Source organism: Brachypodium distachyon, chromosome 2 (genome assembly GCF_000005505.3).
Source record: "Brachypodium distachyon strain Bd21 chromosome 2, Brachypodium_distachyon_v3.0, whole genome shotgun sequence".
In the NCBI taxonomy this organism is placed as follows: Eukaryota; Viridiplantae; Streptophyta; class Magnoliopsida; order Poales; family Poaceae; genus Brachypodium; species Brachypodium distachyon.
Genome location: NC_016132.3, coordinates 56,128,276 through 56,143,671, shown reverse-complemented (window position 1 = coordinate 56,143,671; position 15,396 = coordinate 56,128,276). Strand labels below are relative to the sequence as shown.

At 47.8% G+C, this 15,396-nt stretch overlaps 1 protein-coding gene across 2 annotated transcripts; it reads left to right on the top strand.

Moving 5' to 3' along the window:
- The first annotated feature begins 7,594 nt into the window (after positions 1 to 7,594).
- Positions 7,595 to 8,806, top strand: LOC100834391. Of its 2 annotated transcripts, none has more exons than XM_010234424.3 (2): positions 7,595 to 8,185; positions 8,317 to 8,806. In XM_010234424.3, exons 1-2 carry the CDS (start codon positions 7,715 to 7,717, stop codon positions 8,362 to 8,364), a joined length of 519 nt encoding a protein of 172 aa, XP_010232726.1. In that variant the 5' UTR covers positions 7,595 to 7,714; the 3' UTR covers positions 8,365 to 8,806. The 2 variants fall into 2 exon arrangements, with proteins under 2 accessions (XP_010232726.1, XP_003564900.1); XM_003564852.4 differs by having other exon boundaries at positions 7,604 to 8,191.
- The last annotated feature ends 6,590 nt before the right edge of the window (positions 8,807 to 15,396 follow it).

Sequence of the window (15,396 nt, the reverse complement as noted above, 5' to 3'; positions counted from 1 at the left end):
ACGCTAATAACGACCAACGATTTGGACGTTCTGTTCAAATCTATCTTTTTTTTTCTCAAGGGCCAGTAAGAAGAAGCACATCCCTCCAAACAAAGCGAACGTGGTTCCGATCCCTCCCTTCGGTGATGCTGAAAGGCGTTCTGGTACGATGTTAGCCGGCCGATTCCTATTTTGTTTAATTAAAACGTAGAAAAATAACAACAACAAAATAAACACCTTCTAAACTGTGTACTGTACAACGCTTGGAGGACGACACGCTCTCTTGTCTGTTCCATAGATTTAATAGTGGCTTCCATAAATAATAAACTCAATGGTGTTACTACTGATATAAGCACAGCCCAAGGCTTGTGCTGATTGTGGCGATGTTGGGCCGTGTGGGACTGCACATGCTTACGAGATCGGGCTTGACCTGATGATGCATCAGTGACAAACATTTCTGCTATAGTACCATTCCGGTCTCTCTCTCAAAAAGAGAACCAAAAAAATAATTAATGCTGTCCTTTACAAAAAAAAATCCAATTGAGTTGACCTACTAGTCTTCTCTCCCCTAACATCAACCTATTGCCCCGATCCCGAGCTACAAATCCTTAGCGTTTCCCTCTACCAAACATTAAAGAACATCCCCTGGGATCATCTAAAAAAGAACATCCCCTGCATAAAACTGAAACGCGATGCTGTGCTAGCTCGTCATAGCTTGAACTGTTCCTGATGCATCGACGGATCACGGAGGACGAAACGAACGAACAAGCGGCACCCGAACACGAAGATCACACACACAGCTATAGCAAAATCCAAGAATCCTCTTGCACTGCGAACAAAAGAAAACAAGCCAAAGCAACAGGTTGGGATACGGAGAAACGGGAAGGAAATTTAAAGCGGAATCCCCCTTTTTCTCTTGTGATCGAAACCGCGCACCTATGATGAAGGGCATGCACTTCCACCCCAGCGGCCTCCTCCTCCTCCTCGATCTTCCGCCGCCGCTCTCCGACGCCTCCGGGACGGCAGCACGGCCAGCCATTATCTCTCTGGAAGTAAGCAGAAGGCTCACCGGACGTCGAACGAAGGCGTCCGTCGTCGTCCTGACTAGCGCTCCTGTGTGCGTGCCACCCCGCGCGCATATATACGCGGCGGCAGATAGCCAGGAATGAAGACAGCTATTCAGGAATTGCAGTCAGCCGAGAAGGCGACTTCTGTTTCGTCACGCGCGCACGCGCCTGCATGCCCGCAGTCCCCCGCTGCGGTGCATGGATGGGATATATCTCTGCACGGAGCGCAAGGGCCCGTTATCACGCGTCGGTCCACCAGTAACGTGTTGTGAGCGTGGCGCAGCTGGTTTTGGACGCACGTACGTAAAGTATATATGGGCAGGAGTAGAACGGTGCGCGGTGCAGTCATGGACTCGTGGTGTCCGTGGTCTCCGGCCTTTGGCTATGTAGGCGCCATCGACATGTTGAGAGAGAGCAATGCCGTCAGCTTTTCATCTTGGGGATACATCGAGCTATATATAGGTTCCTTGTTCTTTTGCTGGATATATGTACGTACGTCGAGGTCTAGTGCTACGTGTGTCATTACTTCAGTCCACCTACGTAAGACCTATCCCAATCTCACTAGAAACTCCTCTCAGATAGATCGATCGCACATGCGGAAAGTCTGGCGGTGCAGCCCCACGTGCGATCCTCCTCAAGCGGGCAGAGGCATATATGTCCACGCCAGGGTGTATATACCTAAACCGGAAAGATACTCTTTCCGTCTCATATTAAGTGACTCAAATTTGCTCAAATATTGATGTATTCTACCCAACTAATAAAGGGAGTAAAGCTTCCTTCGTCGTCGTCTGTTTCGCTTTGTCCGTTGTCCGCGTCGAAAGAAAATCCACCTGCGTCACGTACTCACGCTAGGAAAAAAGGAAAACACGATCTATCTAAAAAGGGATGGCGGCCTCGATTTCCAGAGCGGGTGGCGCTAACCTGGCGCAGAGGAAGGGCGGAGGGCCATGCGGAGGAGACGAGACCGGCGGCGGGGTGGTTTGGCGGGCCTCACGGAGGAGATGAGGATGGCGGCAGGGTCGTGCGGAGGGCGACATGGAGCAGACGAGGCTGGCGGCGACCGGCGGCTTACGCGATCACGCGGAGGAAGATGAGGCCAACGGTGGAGCGATGAAAAGGGGTTGGTTCCTTGGAGGTTGGAGGGTCGTCGTCGAGTTCTGCCCCTGTCCGCCATTGGTGGATCCTGTAGGACCTTGGCTGGTGAAGGAGGGTGGACAAGGCCAATACTGCGGTGGCCGTGAAGTTGCAGCCGAAGCAGGGAAACGGATTGGGGATGAGCCTCTGGTGTTGTTTTCCAGCTTCGGCTACTAGGCATATGCATCATCTTATTGCAGATTTTTCATCTCTTCCTCCTCAGGTCTCCCTACTCTCTGCCTGTGCCTCGTCCTACCACCATCCCCAGTCCTGCAGCTGTGGGCGGAAGGTGTTTGTGAGAACGCGTGAAAGGGCTTGCATGGAATCCGCCCTGTTTATCATGGTGAAGAGGATGATCAATGTGGCCACCATGATGTCCCTCATCCTCCTCCACGAGGGGATTAGCTGGAAAAAAATTGCAAAATTTTACTAGGATTTTTTATGCATATATCATATACATACATACACACAGGTGTTGCAAGATTCATGTGCTGTACTAGATTTGGGTATTTATTGGCTTCCCTATTGAGCTCAGTTGATTAAGCATAGCGAAGATGGTGTAAGATATCCGTTGTGTTGATTGAATTCGAAATTTTTCATGTGTGGTTTGGTTCAGATTTATGTTCAACCAGATAAGGAAATGACAATCAAGCAATTCAAGAACTTCACTTCTGACCTTTTCTAATCCAATCTATGTTTTCTGTGAGCTACGAATGCAACATGGCCGTCGCGGATTGAGAAATTTTTTTGTTCAGCGGATAGCGGATAATGCAGATTGCAATGTCTTCACTTGAGTTAACAAATAATAGCTTCAGTTATTTCACATGTCCAAACAATAGAAGAGTAAGTAGCTTCAGTTGTTTCACGGGTCCAAACAATAGAAGATTACAAAACACAGCTCAAGACAGCACATTAACAATGAGACGATGTTTTTATTTTTTTCAACCTATTTCAGGTTCATACGTTACTACACAATTAGTAGAAAGGATTTTGATACCAGTATCAGTATCATGGACGAACAAAGTATTTGTTTTGGGCTAGAACCTAGAATGGTTTCTTTCAATTGTGTCATTTGTTGTTCATGTGTTCCAATGTTAGATCTGTAAGAGCCTTTAATTAAATACAATAAGAACTTTTAATTAAATACAAATGGGGGTCATGACACCGTCCGTGCAGACATCGCACATGCCACACTTGACTTGAATTAGGAAGTAAATGACGCTTTGATTATCACTCATTTGTTCTGTTCATTTCAAAAAGTTCTGTTGTTGTCATTTCCATAAATATGAATTTTTACGTGTATGTGTTTAAGAGACCGTGGCAACGCACGGACATTGTACTAGTTATGTCTAAAAACGTATAGATACATATAATAGAAAGTCACTTGACATGAGACGGAGGAGTATTACGGTAGAACGTAGTTACATTTGATTCGAACTCCATAATCTGATTCATTTCCACAGTTATGTGTTTGCCATCTTGATATCGTCGGTGAAAGTTTTTTACCGTCATTTTGTCATGGCTTGCGTCTAGCGCCCTGTGACTGATATCTCTGGCCTTGCTTTGTGTCTTGTCTCATTAAATCTTATATTTGACCCAGCTTGCGTGTGTTCGTATTGCCTCGTATCACACAGTTGTCGCTTCCATACATTTAAAGGTGGCTCCACTCATGCCTGGGCTAGAAAAGTGCTCACTCGTTCAACGTCCAAGCTAGTAAAAAGCTCGTTGAGGCCCATGTGCTGACGACCGAATTTCAAAGGCCCGTCTATCAAGGCCGTATGTAAAATAAACCTGTTCTAGGCCGAAAGTTGGCCCAAAATCTGCTACTAGTACATTTTTCTGCTGAATCATACTCCGTAGGCCGAAACTTTCGATTTTCCGAAGCAATCATTTGGACGAAGATCGACAAAATAAAGATTCCCATTAAAAAAGACAAAATAAAGCCATTTCGATTTTCCGAAGCAATCATTTTTCTTTCGAAGATTTTTTGTTACTTTTGTTTTCCTCAATTGTATCAATCTAGTGTACTTTCTTTTATGAAATAAAGTCAGATCGTTGTTCAAAAAAACAAAAAAAAACAAAATCAAGGCTCTAAGATGCATAAGCTACTCCCTCGTATCCATAAAAAATGTCGTCCAATTTATACTAAGTACAATTTTTGTATTAAGTGGGCGACACTTTTATGGATACGAGGGAGTACGTTGTTAGTCGGATAAGTATACCTATGGATAGAGAATAAAACTAAATTCGATGCTAAGCGAGATTAAAATCCGTTGGTAGACGAGGTGCCGACAGCGTGATATAACTGAATTTCTGCATCTTCAGTCTACAGTAGCTAGTCGCATTGTGAATACGTGCGTGCAATGGTAGGGATGTTTTGTATTCGTATACGAGTTAACTTGGTGTTTCTAAAAACATTAGACTTCTGATGACGCTCGATTGGACGATCCGTGCATTGACATCGGGAGGTAAATTCCGTAGCACGTGAAATTAGCTAAGCAACACAGTATAAGATATATCCGGAAAAAAAAACAGTAGTACGGAGTATAAGATTCAGCCTTTGGATGGTGTATATGGGACTGAAAATCCCCAATAGACTTTACATTCATTGACGGTTGCGGATATTTCCCGAGAGAAAAAAAAGTGACCCTGTCACCCTGATGATGTGCCGGAGCGCGGGACGCGGCCGGCCGGCCGCGATCCTAATCGTCGATCCATCTTGATTTGCTATAGGAAATGTAAGATTCGGGGTTTGGATAGTGTATGTGGGACTGAAGATCCCTAGATTTTAGATTTTGTTGTACCATCGAATCGGCTTAATAAAGATCGCCTTCGCTGCAAGGAAAAAAAAAAGATCGGGTGATTTTTTAAGGAAAAATCGGCAGGTGAGACATGACCATATCTGGACCCAAGTGACCGTGATTATTTTATATTTTTGACGGAAAGTGACCGTGATTATCTTTCCCGAAAGAAAAAGAAAAGTGACCCTATCTGCCGTCCGGCCGGAGCGGGCGATCCAAATCGCCGGTCGATCCGTGCATGCAGGAAGCGTAGGCCATGGATCGCCAGGGGCATGCATCATTAACTTGAGCCATTCTATAAGTGTCCGCTGTACGTGTGTTTGTGGGACGCGACAGGATCATTGCTGGCGGAGAACCGAGAACACTCCGGGCGTACGTCCCGTCGTCCTTGGGCGTCACGGTTTGGTGGCTCTTTACCAACCGAGCCGTACGTACCTGCATGATGCCTGCCTGACCGGCCAAGTCGTTCACTCCATCGATCGATCGATATATCCTCCGAATACTCGATGGCCACTAATTAAGCACAAAGTAGCTGAAATTTGTTATTTGTGCGCTGGTGAGTGGTGATCCTAAAAAAAGATCAGGCTGTTAAATTTTTTCCCTTTTCTTTTTTACATGATTGATTTCCTGCACGAGCTACAGGGGCATCCAGGTTGTACGTGTTGTGCATGATGGGGCCAGTCAGTGAGGGGGTTACTGAAGGAGCGGCTTAGGTCGCTCGCACAATCATTCCTCCTTTCTCCAAAAATCATTCACGCCCTCCATGCATGCAGAGTTAGCTAGCGAGTACTACTAGGTGAAGAGAAAGGCAGCAGCCATCAGCAGGGAGCGAGTACCAAACAAGCTAGAATTAAAGACACCTAGATATCTCCTTTTGATTTCCGAGGCGTTCTTTCTACTTTGAAGCGTATGCAATGTACACATATATAGGCTCTGTACGTACGTACGGCCACCATGGCCAGCAGCCCAGCAGATCCCAGATACTTTTGCCAGCCGATCGATCCGGTGGCGTGTGAATCCCGTATGCTACGAGGAGTGGTACTACGTTTTTCGCTCGGACGGATCCCTGCCGGTATCATGGCGATCCCCCGACAGCGTGTGGCCATCAGGGGCCTGCCGATCGGTCGGAACTTTGCAAAACGCCAGGCCGGCTGGAGCCATGTCTCAGTGACATGTACTACTCCTAGGAGTATGTGACAATGCACTTCAAATGTATCACATCGTTGTATTGTCGTAGCTAGTGTTTTTTCAGTTAAACTGCATTTTCTTTTCGCATTTGATGTGGACGAGGAGGGGTTGTAGATTTCATGGAACGAAAGGAGAGAGAGAGTGAGAGAGTGTGTAGATATTACCACTGGTCTACTCTGTGTGCCGTGTAGTTTCTTTCATCCCATAATGGACCCCCGGGCATGCATGCATTTGGTTTGAGTTGGACGACAATTTATCGTTGGTGAGGTACGTACGTACGCACGCACGCACACGGTATGTCAGAATGAACAGAACGGGCGCACATGTGCTGTAGGATGGGAGATAAGATGGAGGCCGCCGCCTAAAAAAACCAAATGCACACAACGCAGTCACTCCATCTCCTAGAAAAGAATAAAAACGCATGCATTCTCCAAGCGGAAATTGCGTAATACTCCGTACATTAGTTCATTTACCGGACCGTTTCTGCCTACATTGCAAGTTTGCAAGTGTTGTAGTCGGTACCAGTCATTTCCTCGATCGGTTCGGTGGTACCGTCGCGGAATTTCTGGGCCGCGCGCCTGCTAATTCACCAGGATCGGGTTTCCCTGTATGTAGGACTATGCAACGTCGTACAGCCGTACTACGGGGCCTTGCAGTTGCATGGCATGGCAGCAGCGCCAACGCGCTCCTCGTCTTATTTTGACTGACCGAGCGCGAGCAGTGCCAAATCCCTGTGCGTGCTGCGCCCGCGTCACGACCTCCCATTGCCATAACAGTCCTGGGCTGCATTCATGGCCATTTTTCTGCTGGAAAGGATTCCATTCCTTAAACTTGCCGAGCAAAATCGTTCTCAACCAAGGGATTCATGCTCCGTCTTCGCAACCTCGCTGTGCAAAGGCCGTCACCGCGTCGGCAAACCACATTAAACTGATCTTAATCTCACTGATCACACCTGTCATGCACGCGCGCCAGCATTGTCTCTACCTGACAATAATCCAACCATCTTTTACGTGCCCGCCGCTGTATACATCTGTACCAGCTCAGACACAGCCCATATACTGCCGCTGCTGCTCCTCAAAACAGTCGGGCACCAAGTACCAACGTGCATTAAGCGGAAGGAACAGCCACGCACAGTCGCACACACAGCCAAGTAAGTAAAAACGGGGCAGGCAGGAAACACGCGGCGAAGATCGCGGCACCCACAAACCAAACAAAACCCCCCAGCATCAAACCCAGCTCAGGCGCGTGCTGTTACGTGCAAAACCATAATTAAAACGCGGGCCGGGGAGGGGAGGGATGCAATTAACGGCGGACGCTGGATTAAACAAACGGCTTTGCCGGTCACAGCCAGGTCGGCCCCACCACCACCCCATCCCCATCCAGTCCTCCCCCCTCCGCGTTCCGTTCTCTGCTTCTATTCACCCTCCTCAATTATTGCCCCCTTCGGTTCTTTCTTCCTCTTCTCCCCCCTTCTCTTCCTCCTCCGCTCTCGTCCTTCCTCTCCATCTCTCCCTCCACTCCATCCCCTCTTCTGCTGCTGCCGGAATGGCCATGGCCTCGTGGGTGATGATTGTTTTGGCGGTGGCGGCGGGTTGCGGCGAGGCGGCGGCGGAGAAGGCGGGGCCGACGGCGGCGGCGGAGGCGGCGCACGAGGTGCTGCAGACGCACGGGCTGCCGCGGGGCCTGCTGCCGACGGGGATCTCGGCGTTCCGGCACGACGAGGCCACGGGGAAGTTCGAGGCGGCGCTGGAGGCGCCCTGCACGGCGCGGTCCGAGGTCGGGCTGCGGTACAACGCGACGGTTGCCGGGGAGATCACCTACGGCCGGATCGCCGCGCTCTCCGGGGTGGCCGCCAAGGACCTCTTCCTCTGGTTCGACGTCCGGAGCATCAGCGTCGACGTGCCGTCCTCGGGCGTCATCTACTTCGACGTCGGCGTCGTCTTCAAGCACTTCCCGCTCTCCTTCTTCGAGGCCCCGCCGCCCTGCACGCCCGACCCGCTCATCATCATACAACAGGTTCAGGTTCGGATCTCTCTCTGTTTCCCCCTGTCGGCAATCCATTACCGGAGTAGTATTACGTTAATTTGCAAACTACAAGTAGTATTAACTGTTTCTGAATTCGTCTTTTCATCTGGTGGCGTCGACAGAGGAGGGAAGACGGATTAGTGGACGGAGGCGCGGCGTTGCGAAAATAATGGGGCCGGATTTGATCGGGGTGTTCTCGTCCTCATCGTCGACAACGGAACCAGAAGCAGTTTTGAGACAAGTGATGGATCGGCCGGCGGCGGCCGGCTCTTGTGCAGATAGACAGAGTGGTCATTCATTCCTTTTGTTTGCTTGCTCCTACTACTAGCTAGTAAAACCATTCCTCGCCACCCTCATCTCAATCTGTTCTTCTTTGTTTGTCGTCGTTCTTGTCCGTGTCCGGTGCGGCCGAAAGCCGGAGCCACACGCACGGGCGGCAGGGGAGACCGGAAGCTTGCCGCCGATCCTGCTGCTTGCGCCTCCCCGTGGCCATATTTTTCGCTGGTAATGGATGGTGCGTGTACATGTCAAAAAAATCTGTGAGTGATGCGTCGCCATAATTAAATTAGTCTTTCTCGGGGGCTCGATCTGGATGGATCGAGTCGTATCGTATCTCTCTGGGTTCTCTACTCGAATCCAGCGTGATCTGCAGTCCAGATTTTCATTTTCGTTTCTTTGCTTCATCCTGTCCCCCCGTCCAATCCAACTGGCGAATTTACTTGTCATCGGCAACGCCTTGGCTCGCTGTAGTAATTTCTCTTCGTTTTGCCAGGGCCGCCTCTGCCATCCGAGCATTGGATCCAGTCCAGCGGGATCGAACGCTTCACTAGCTGCTCTGCTTGCCACTTCTGATTGAATATTGATCCCCTCTCGCATGTCTCTCCGAAAGCGGCTTCTCTTTGGGTCACTGGGACAGGCACACAGAACCACACCACCAATCTGTCAGTCTGTCAGTGTAGCGTGAGTAGCGTTGTTTGACCGGTGACTCGTTCTGCCACAAAAAGACGCCTTCTCGGGTTGCCAAATGTTACCCCAAAGCATCGTTCGACCAGATCCACTACCGGTAGTAGCCGCACTTTGGATCCTTGATCCTCGCGGGTTGCTATATGAAAAGGCCCTGGAGGCTGGAGCCATGTGGGCAAGGAAATAGTCCAATCGGCTCCCGTACGTGCTGGGATTTGTTAAATGGATCTGGTATGGCTGCTCCCACGAGCGGACCGTAGATGTTTTGGAATTATTATCGCCCTGGAAACGAAACCACCAGCTAGCCGGTAAACAGCTCGACGAGGGACGACGACGAAGACGTCTGGATCGACACTCCGGGAAATGGCAACCAATGCACATCGTTCTTCTTCCCCTGGAAGGGCGTATTTGTTGTAGTACTAGGATTTAGAAGTACTGTTTTATGGCTGTCACGCTCCAGCTGAAACTGCTCCGGGCTCCCTTTGGGTACATACCCTGATGACATGTGGGTCATCAGCTGGCTGCACTCCGAGGGGTGAGGACGTGCCACGGTGCCAGTGCACACAGTGGGTTGATGATCGATCCGTTGATGCCTTCCTTTGATGGCTGATGGGAAATGTGCGATTATTAGGGGGAAGCAGGCAGGGCAGGGGCATGTGCGCGCGGGAGCGAATGATGGGAAAGAGACAAGTGTATCAACTGCAGCGCTGCAGCTGCCGCTGCCGGGTTGGTGGTGCTGCAGTAGGTGGGGATCAAATCCGGTAAAAGAGGACGCACACCACCTGGGAGCTGTCAGCAGGAGCCGCCAGGCGCCGGGCTCGTTTGTCCCGAGAGGAGCCGCCGTCAGCCGGTGACGTGACGTCGAGCCGTTCTTCTTCTTCCTCGATCTCGGGGTTTGTTTTTCTTATCACCGGAGTTCTTGGGTTTGTTGGTTCTGGATAAGCGAATTAGGTGGCCGAGATAAGGGATAAAGGTTGTTGCAGGATTGGGCGCGTGCATGCATGCAGTTGTTGCAGGGGTTGAGTCTTGGACGAGTAAATCCGGCCGGCCGGCGCGTATATATGTGGTTAGAACTTTAGATGGGTGACATGTGGGGGTGGTGACGGACGTCGTCGGTGAACGTTGGACTTTTGTGGTGGTTCTGAACCACTGGTTTTAGTTCAGGTTTTTTTGTCAGAGTTGGTAACTTACGGATCAATGGAGTGCCGGGCGGTTGGCTGGCTTGTTCGGCTGGGTTGATCCTTGAATAATTTAGGGTGGTCTCTGTACTTGTAAGTTTTGTCGGTCTATGGAAAAAATAACCTACATGTGGGATGATATGGATGATTCCTTAATCAGAACACCCTGTGTTACGCGAGTCAAAGGAAACTCCGTATTTGTCACGGCATTTTTCGATGATGCACAGGAGTTGTGGATTTGACAAGTAGTGGGTTAGTTTACTTGGGTAGCAGTAATTTTTTAGAGTGAAGATCTTTGAAAATGAAGTGAACATCAATACAAAAATTCCAACTAAAAATGAATGGCATCATCAGATTTCTTGGAAGTCAACATGCCTAGCAACTTGGGTCATATCTTGACCTTGTCTCATTTTTGTGATGATAATAAAATGTAAAGAACCAAAGCATGAGTAGACTGGATTTTGACGAGTCACACATCAGGGGTGGACGTGAACCTTGCAATCATTGAATGCACCGTGGTCAGAAAACACACCTCCATGGCAAGTTGTCAAACAACTGTTCCATCGCGGAACGAACAAGAAAGAAGAGCAAAAGCACAAGCCATGTGATCACTAACTCCATAGAGTAGATAACTATACGGTCACTATGTGACCTTTAGTTTATATGTCCGACAAACCATACACAAATCTCATAAAAAACTATTGAAAGTTTTTTTTCCACGTTTGGTCTTTTTTCTTGTCGACTCACTAACATAGCATCTTTTGAAAGAATGTTTAATGTGGCATTTCAAAACCTACGATGTTAGTCCAACTTGTGCAAGCATTACATTATGCAATTTCATCGCTCGGTCGTGGAGAAATATCAAGATGTGAAGGATGAATTTAGAGAAGTTGACTTCAAATTATTATGATGAAACTTTTTAGTTTTATCGAGAATCTTCGTTGTCTTTGTTCGCTTTTATTGTATCGATCTATTGTACTTCATGTGAAGGATCAATAAAACCGAATTGTTGTTCTGTTTTTCTTTTAACTCAGCAAATGTTCATCCGTCCCCATGCTGAATTGGCTCAGGAAGACGAAGAGACCGGCAGAGACGAAAGGGATGAATCAAGTGGCTTTGCTTGTGGCGGCCTAGGTTCTTTTTGTCATGCAACTCCTGCCGGCTGGCCGGTCCCGAGGTTGCACACCAAGATCGTAGTCGAAGGAGTCGATCACACACACAATCACGAAGTACAGTAAAGTAGATGAACACCAGGGAGTAGAGAGAAACATGAGCTCTTTATTAATTTCTGATCTTAACAGTACGTACAAGGGGTAATCTCTTCTCTTTTATATAAACTAGATGGCCCAACTGGGTCAAAGGGATAAGGCTCAAAACTTAACGTTAGTAGGGGAACGATTCCTCAGGGGGTGGAGGGGGACGCACGCTTCGGTGGCCCTCCCACCCCAACGATCGGTTCCCCAACACTCCCCCTTGGGCTGATACCCGCATACCATATGCCTCAAAAACTCCGAAAAAACCCAATGGGAAAAACACATGGAGAAAGAACGCATATGATACGTTGGTATGTTGCACAGATTGCCTCGTTAAAACCTCATGCGAGAAACACAAGAAAACTCGCTGAGGGAAAAAGAGTACAACCTACTCAATCTCCAAGATGAATACTTGATCGCCATGATCAAGATTTATCGATGAGTATGTGAAGTATCTCCTCCTGAACCTTGCATCTCCCTAAGTCTCAACATACCGATTCCACGCACACACCTCTCAAAGGTGGATGCCGGTAGTGACTTGGTGAACAAATCAGCAAGATTTTCACACGACTTAGTATGCAAGACATTTACCTCGTTCATCTTTTGCAACTCATGTGCATAAAAAAACTTAGGATTTATATGCTTGGTGAGATTACTCTTCACATAACCCGTTTGTACTTGTGCAACACAAGCTGCATTATCTTCATAGATAATGGTGGGGGTCTGGACGGTGTTCAGCCCACAGGTCTGCTGAATGTGACGAACCATCCGTCGAAGCCATACACACTCACGTGATGCTTCCGAGTGGTTCGTCGAAGTCGATACAAGACTTTGCTTTGACGATTTCCATGAAACAGCAGTTCCACCACATAGAAAAACATATCCAGTCTGAGACTTGGATGTATGCGGGTCCGACAAAAACCCAGCATCAGCATAGCCTATCAAAGATAGGTCTTCATTCCTTTTATAAAATAGCCCATGATCTTTGGTCCCTTGCAGGTACCGAAAAACATCCTTAACACCTTTCCAATGCCTTTTGGTAGGTTCAGAGCTGTACCTAGCCAGCAAATTGACGGTGAACGCAATGTTCGGCCGTGTACAATTCGTGAGGTACATGAGTCAATAGCACTCAGGTAAGGAAATTCTGAACCCATAACTTCCTCCCCCTCTTCTTTCAGCCTGAAAGGGTCCTTGTCTTGTTGTAATGACCGCCCAATCATGGGAGTATTTGAAGGATATGCCTTGTCAAATCCAAATCTTTCCAACACCTTTTGAGTGTAGGTAGACTGGTGCACTAGAATCCCATCATGGGAATGTTCCAGTTGCAAACCTAGACAGAACTTGGTTTTACCCAAATCCTTCATCTCAAATTCTGACTTCAAGTAGAAACTTGCTTCCTCAATATCTTCAGGTGTACCGATGATATTCAAATCATCTACGTATACCGAGATTATACAGAATCCATCTTGGGATCGCCGTATAAATACACATGGGCAATCTTCATTGCTCGTGTAGCCCTTTTCATGTAGAAAATCGCTTAGGCGATTATACCACATTCAACCCGACTGTTTAAGTCTGTACAATGACTTCTTGAGTTGAACACTGTATAGACCTCTGTTTGCTCTGTCTTTGTTCGGAACTGGGAGACCATCAGGTATCCTCATATAAATGTCCGAATCCAAGTTACCATACAGGTAGGCAGTAACAACATCCATCAATTTCATTTTTAAGTCCATATTGACTGCCATTGAGATCAAATATCTAAAGGTAATTCCATCCATGACCGGGGAGTAGGTTTCCTCATAATCGACCCCAGGTCGTAGAGTAAACCCCTGAGCAACTAGCCTTGCTTTGTACCGTACTACCTCATTATTTTCATTTCTCTTGCGGACAAATACCCACTTATAGCCGCCGGTCCGTATGTGGGGAGTGGTTCAACACACAGGTCCAAAAGCCTCTCTTTTGTGCAGAGATAATAATTCGGTAGCTATTGCCTTCTGCCAATCTTTCCAATCCGACCTCTTCTTACAATCAGCGAGCGAGTTAGGCTCGGGGTCAAGATCGATGATTGCGGCAATTTTCTTAGCAAAGTTTATGTCGACATTAGCAGTCGCTCGGTTTATTGATTCTCCCGTGTTAACATAATCTATGGCTATTTCGTCAAGGGGCGCATCATGCGCATCCTCTGTCTCCACAGGATTTCCCATTCCCCGCTGGGTGCTTCCACTGTTGGAAGGTTAAAGTCCGGAATTCCTTGCGCTGGAGATTCCGTACTTGTGCCAGGTCTCAATTGGCTCCCCTCACTCTCTCGAGGCTTTTTAGTAACCGAGTGTGATAAATCTCCCTTGTCCTTTTTCGTCGGGCATCCCCGAGTACTTGGGATTTGAGGAACCGGGTTTCTCATCCTTTTAGGCCTTTGGACTCGAGCGGGTAGACCCACAGGATCCTTGGGTATCTCTACCCTTTCCGGTACATTGCGTGCAGACACATGTGATTTTGTCACACTTCTCAAGTCACTAAAGTGATCAGGCAGTTTATTCGCTAAAGCATGCAAATCTATTATCTTTTGGACTTCTCTATGTGTCTCACTTGTGCGCGGGTCATTTGCGTGGATTCCCGTGGCTTGCCACGTCAATTCTCGACTTTTCTCATCAAGAGGTTGATTTCCTCCCCCTAAAGTCGGGAAGAGATCCTCGTCAAAAATGCAGTCAGCAAAGCGGGCCGTATGACAGTCTCCTGTCATGGGGTCCAGATAGCTAATTATGGACACAGTCTCATAACCAACGTATATCCCCGACTTACGGAGCGGTCCCATTGCTGATCGCTGAGGGGGTGGTATCGGTACATATACCTGGCAACCAAACCTACGAAGGTGGGAAATTTTCGGTGCCGACCCTTGCGCTAGTTGGACAGGTGAATGGATGTTGTAGGCCGTGGGTCTATAGTTGATGAGATTTGCGGTGTGCAACACTTCATGCCCCCAACACGTGGTTGGTAAATTACAACCCCGAAGGAGTGGTCTGGCAATGAATTTAATCCTCTTAATCAATGCCTCCGCTAGTCCATTTTGCGTATGGACATGCGGTACAGACTGCTCAACCTTAATGCCAAGTGCCATATAATAATCATCGAACGCTTTTGAAGAAAATTCTCCAGTGTTGTCCATTCGAATAGACTTTATATGATGATCTGGGAAATTATTCCTCATTTTTATGATTTGCGACATCAACTTGGCAAAGGCATGGTTCCGTGTAGACAACAAGTTGACACAGGACCATTTAGATGAAGCGTCTATGAGCACCATGAAGTATCGAAACGGCCCCGAAAGGGGCTAAATCGGACCACATATATCCCCTTGGATGCATTCCAAAAACGCAGGGATTTCATCCCTCACTTTCAATGGTGATGGTCAAAGGATTAATTTCCCCGTCGCGCATGCCGAGCACACGAAATCATCATGATTCGGGAAATTTTTAACATTCACCCCATGCCCATTTGAGTTGTTAATTATATTTCTCATCATTCTAATACCCGGGTGGCCTAATCTATCATGCCATAAGCAAAATACTCCAGAACTTCTAAATATAGTCTTTAAGGTAGTGTACATGGACGGCGCTACAATCTTAGTGTAGTAAAGCCCCGTGTCGAATGAAGGGAATTTTTCAACAACATGCTTACCATGGGCATCACGCTTTGTGATAAGCAGACACTCTTTGCCATTATCATCACATGGAGGCCGTTTGCACGGATGTCCTTAAAACTCAAGAGAGTTCAAGTTTACTCTGAGTACAATAATTTTTCCTCAATG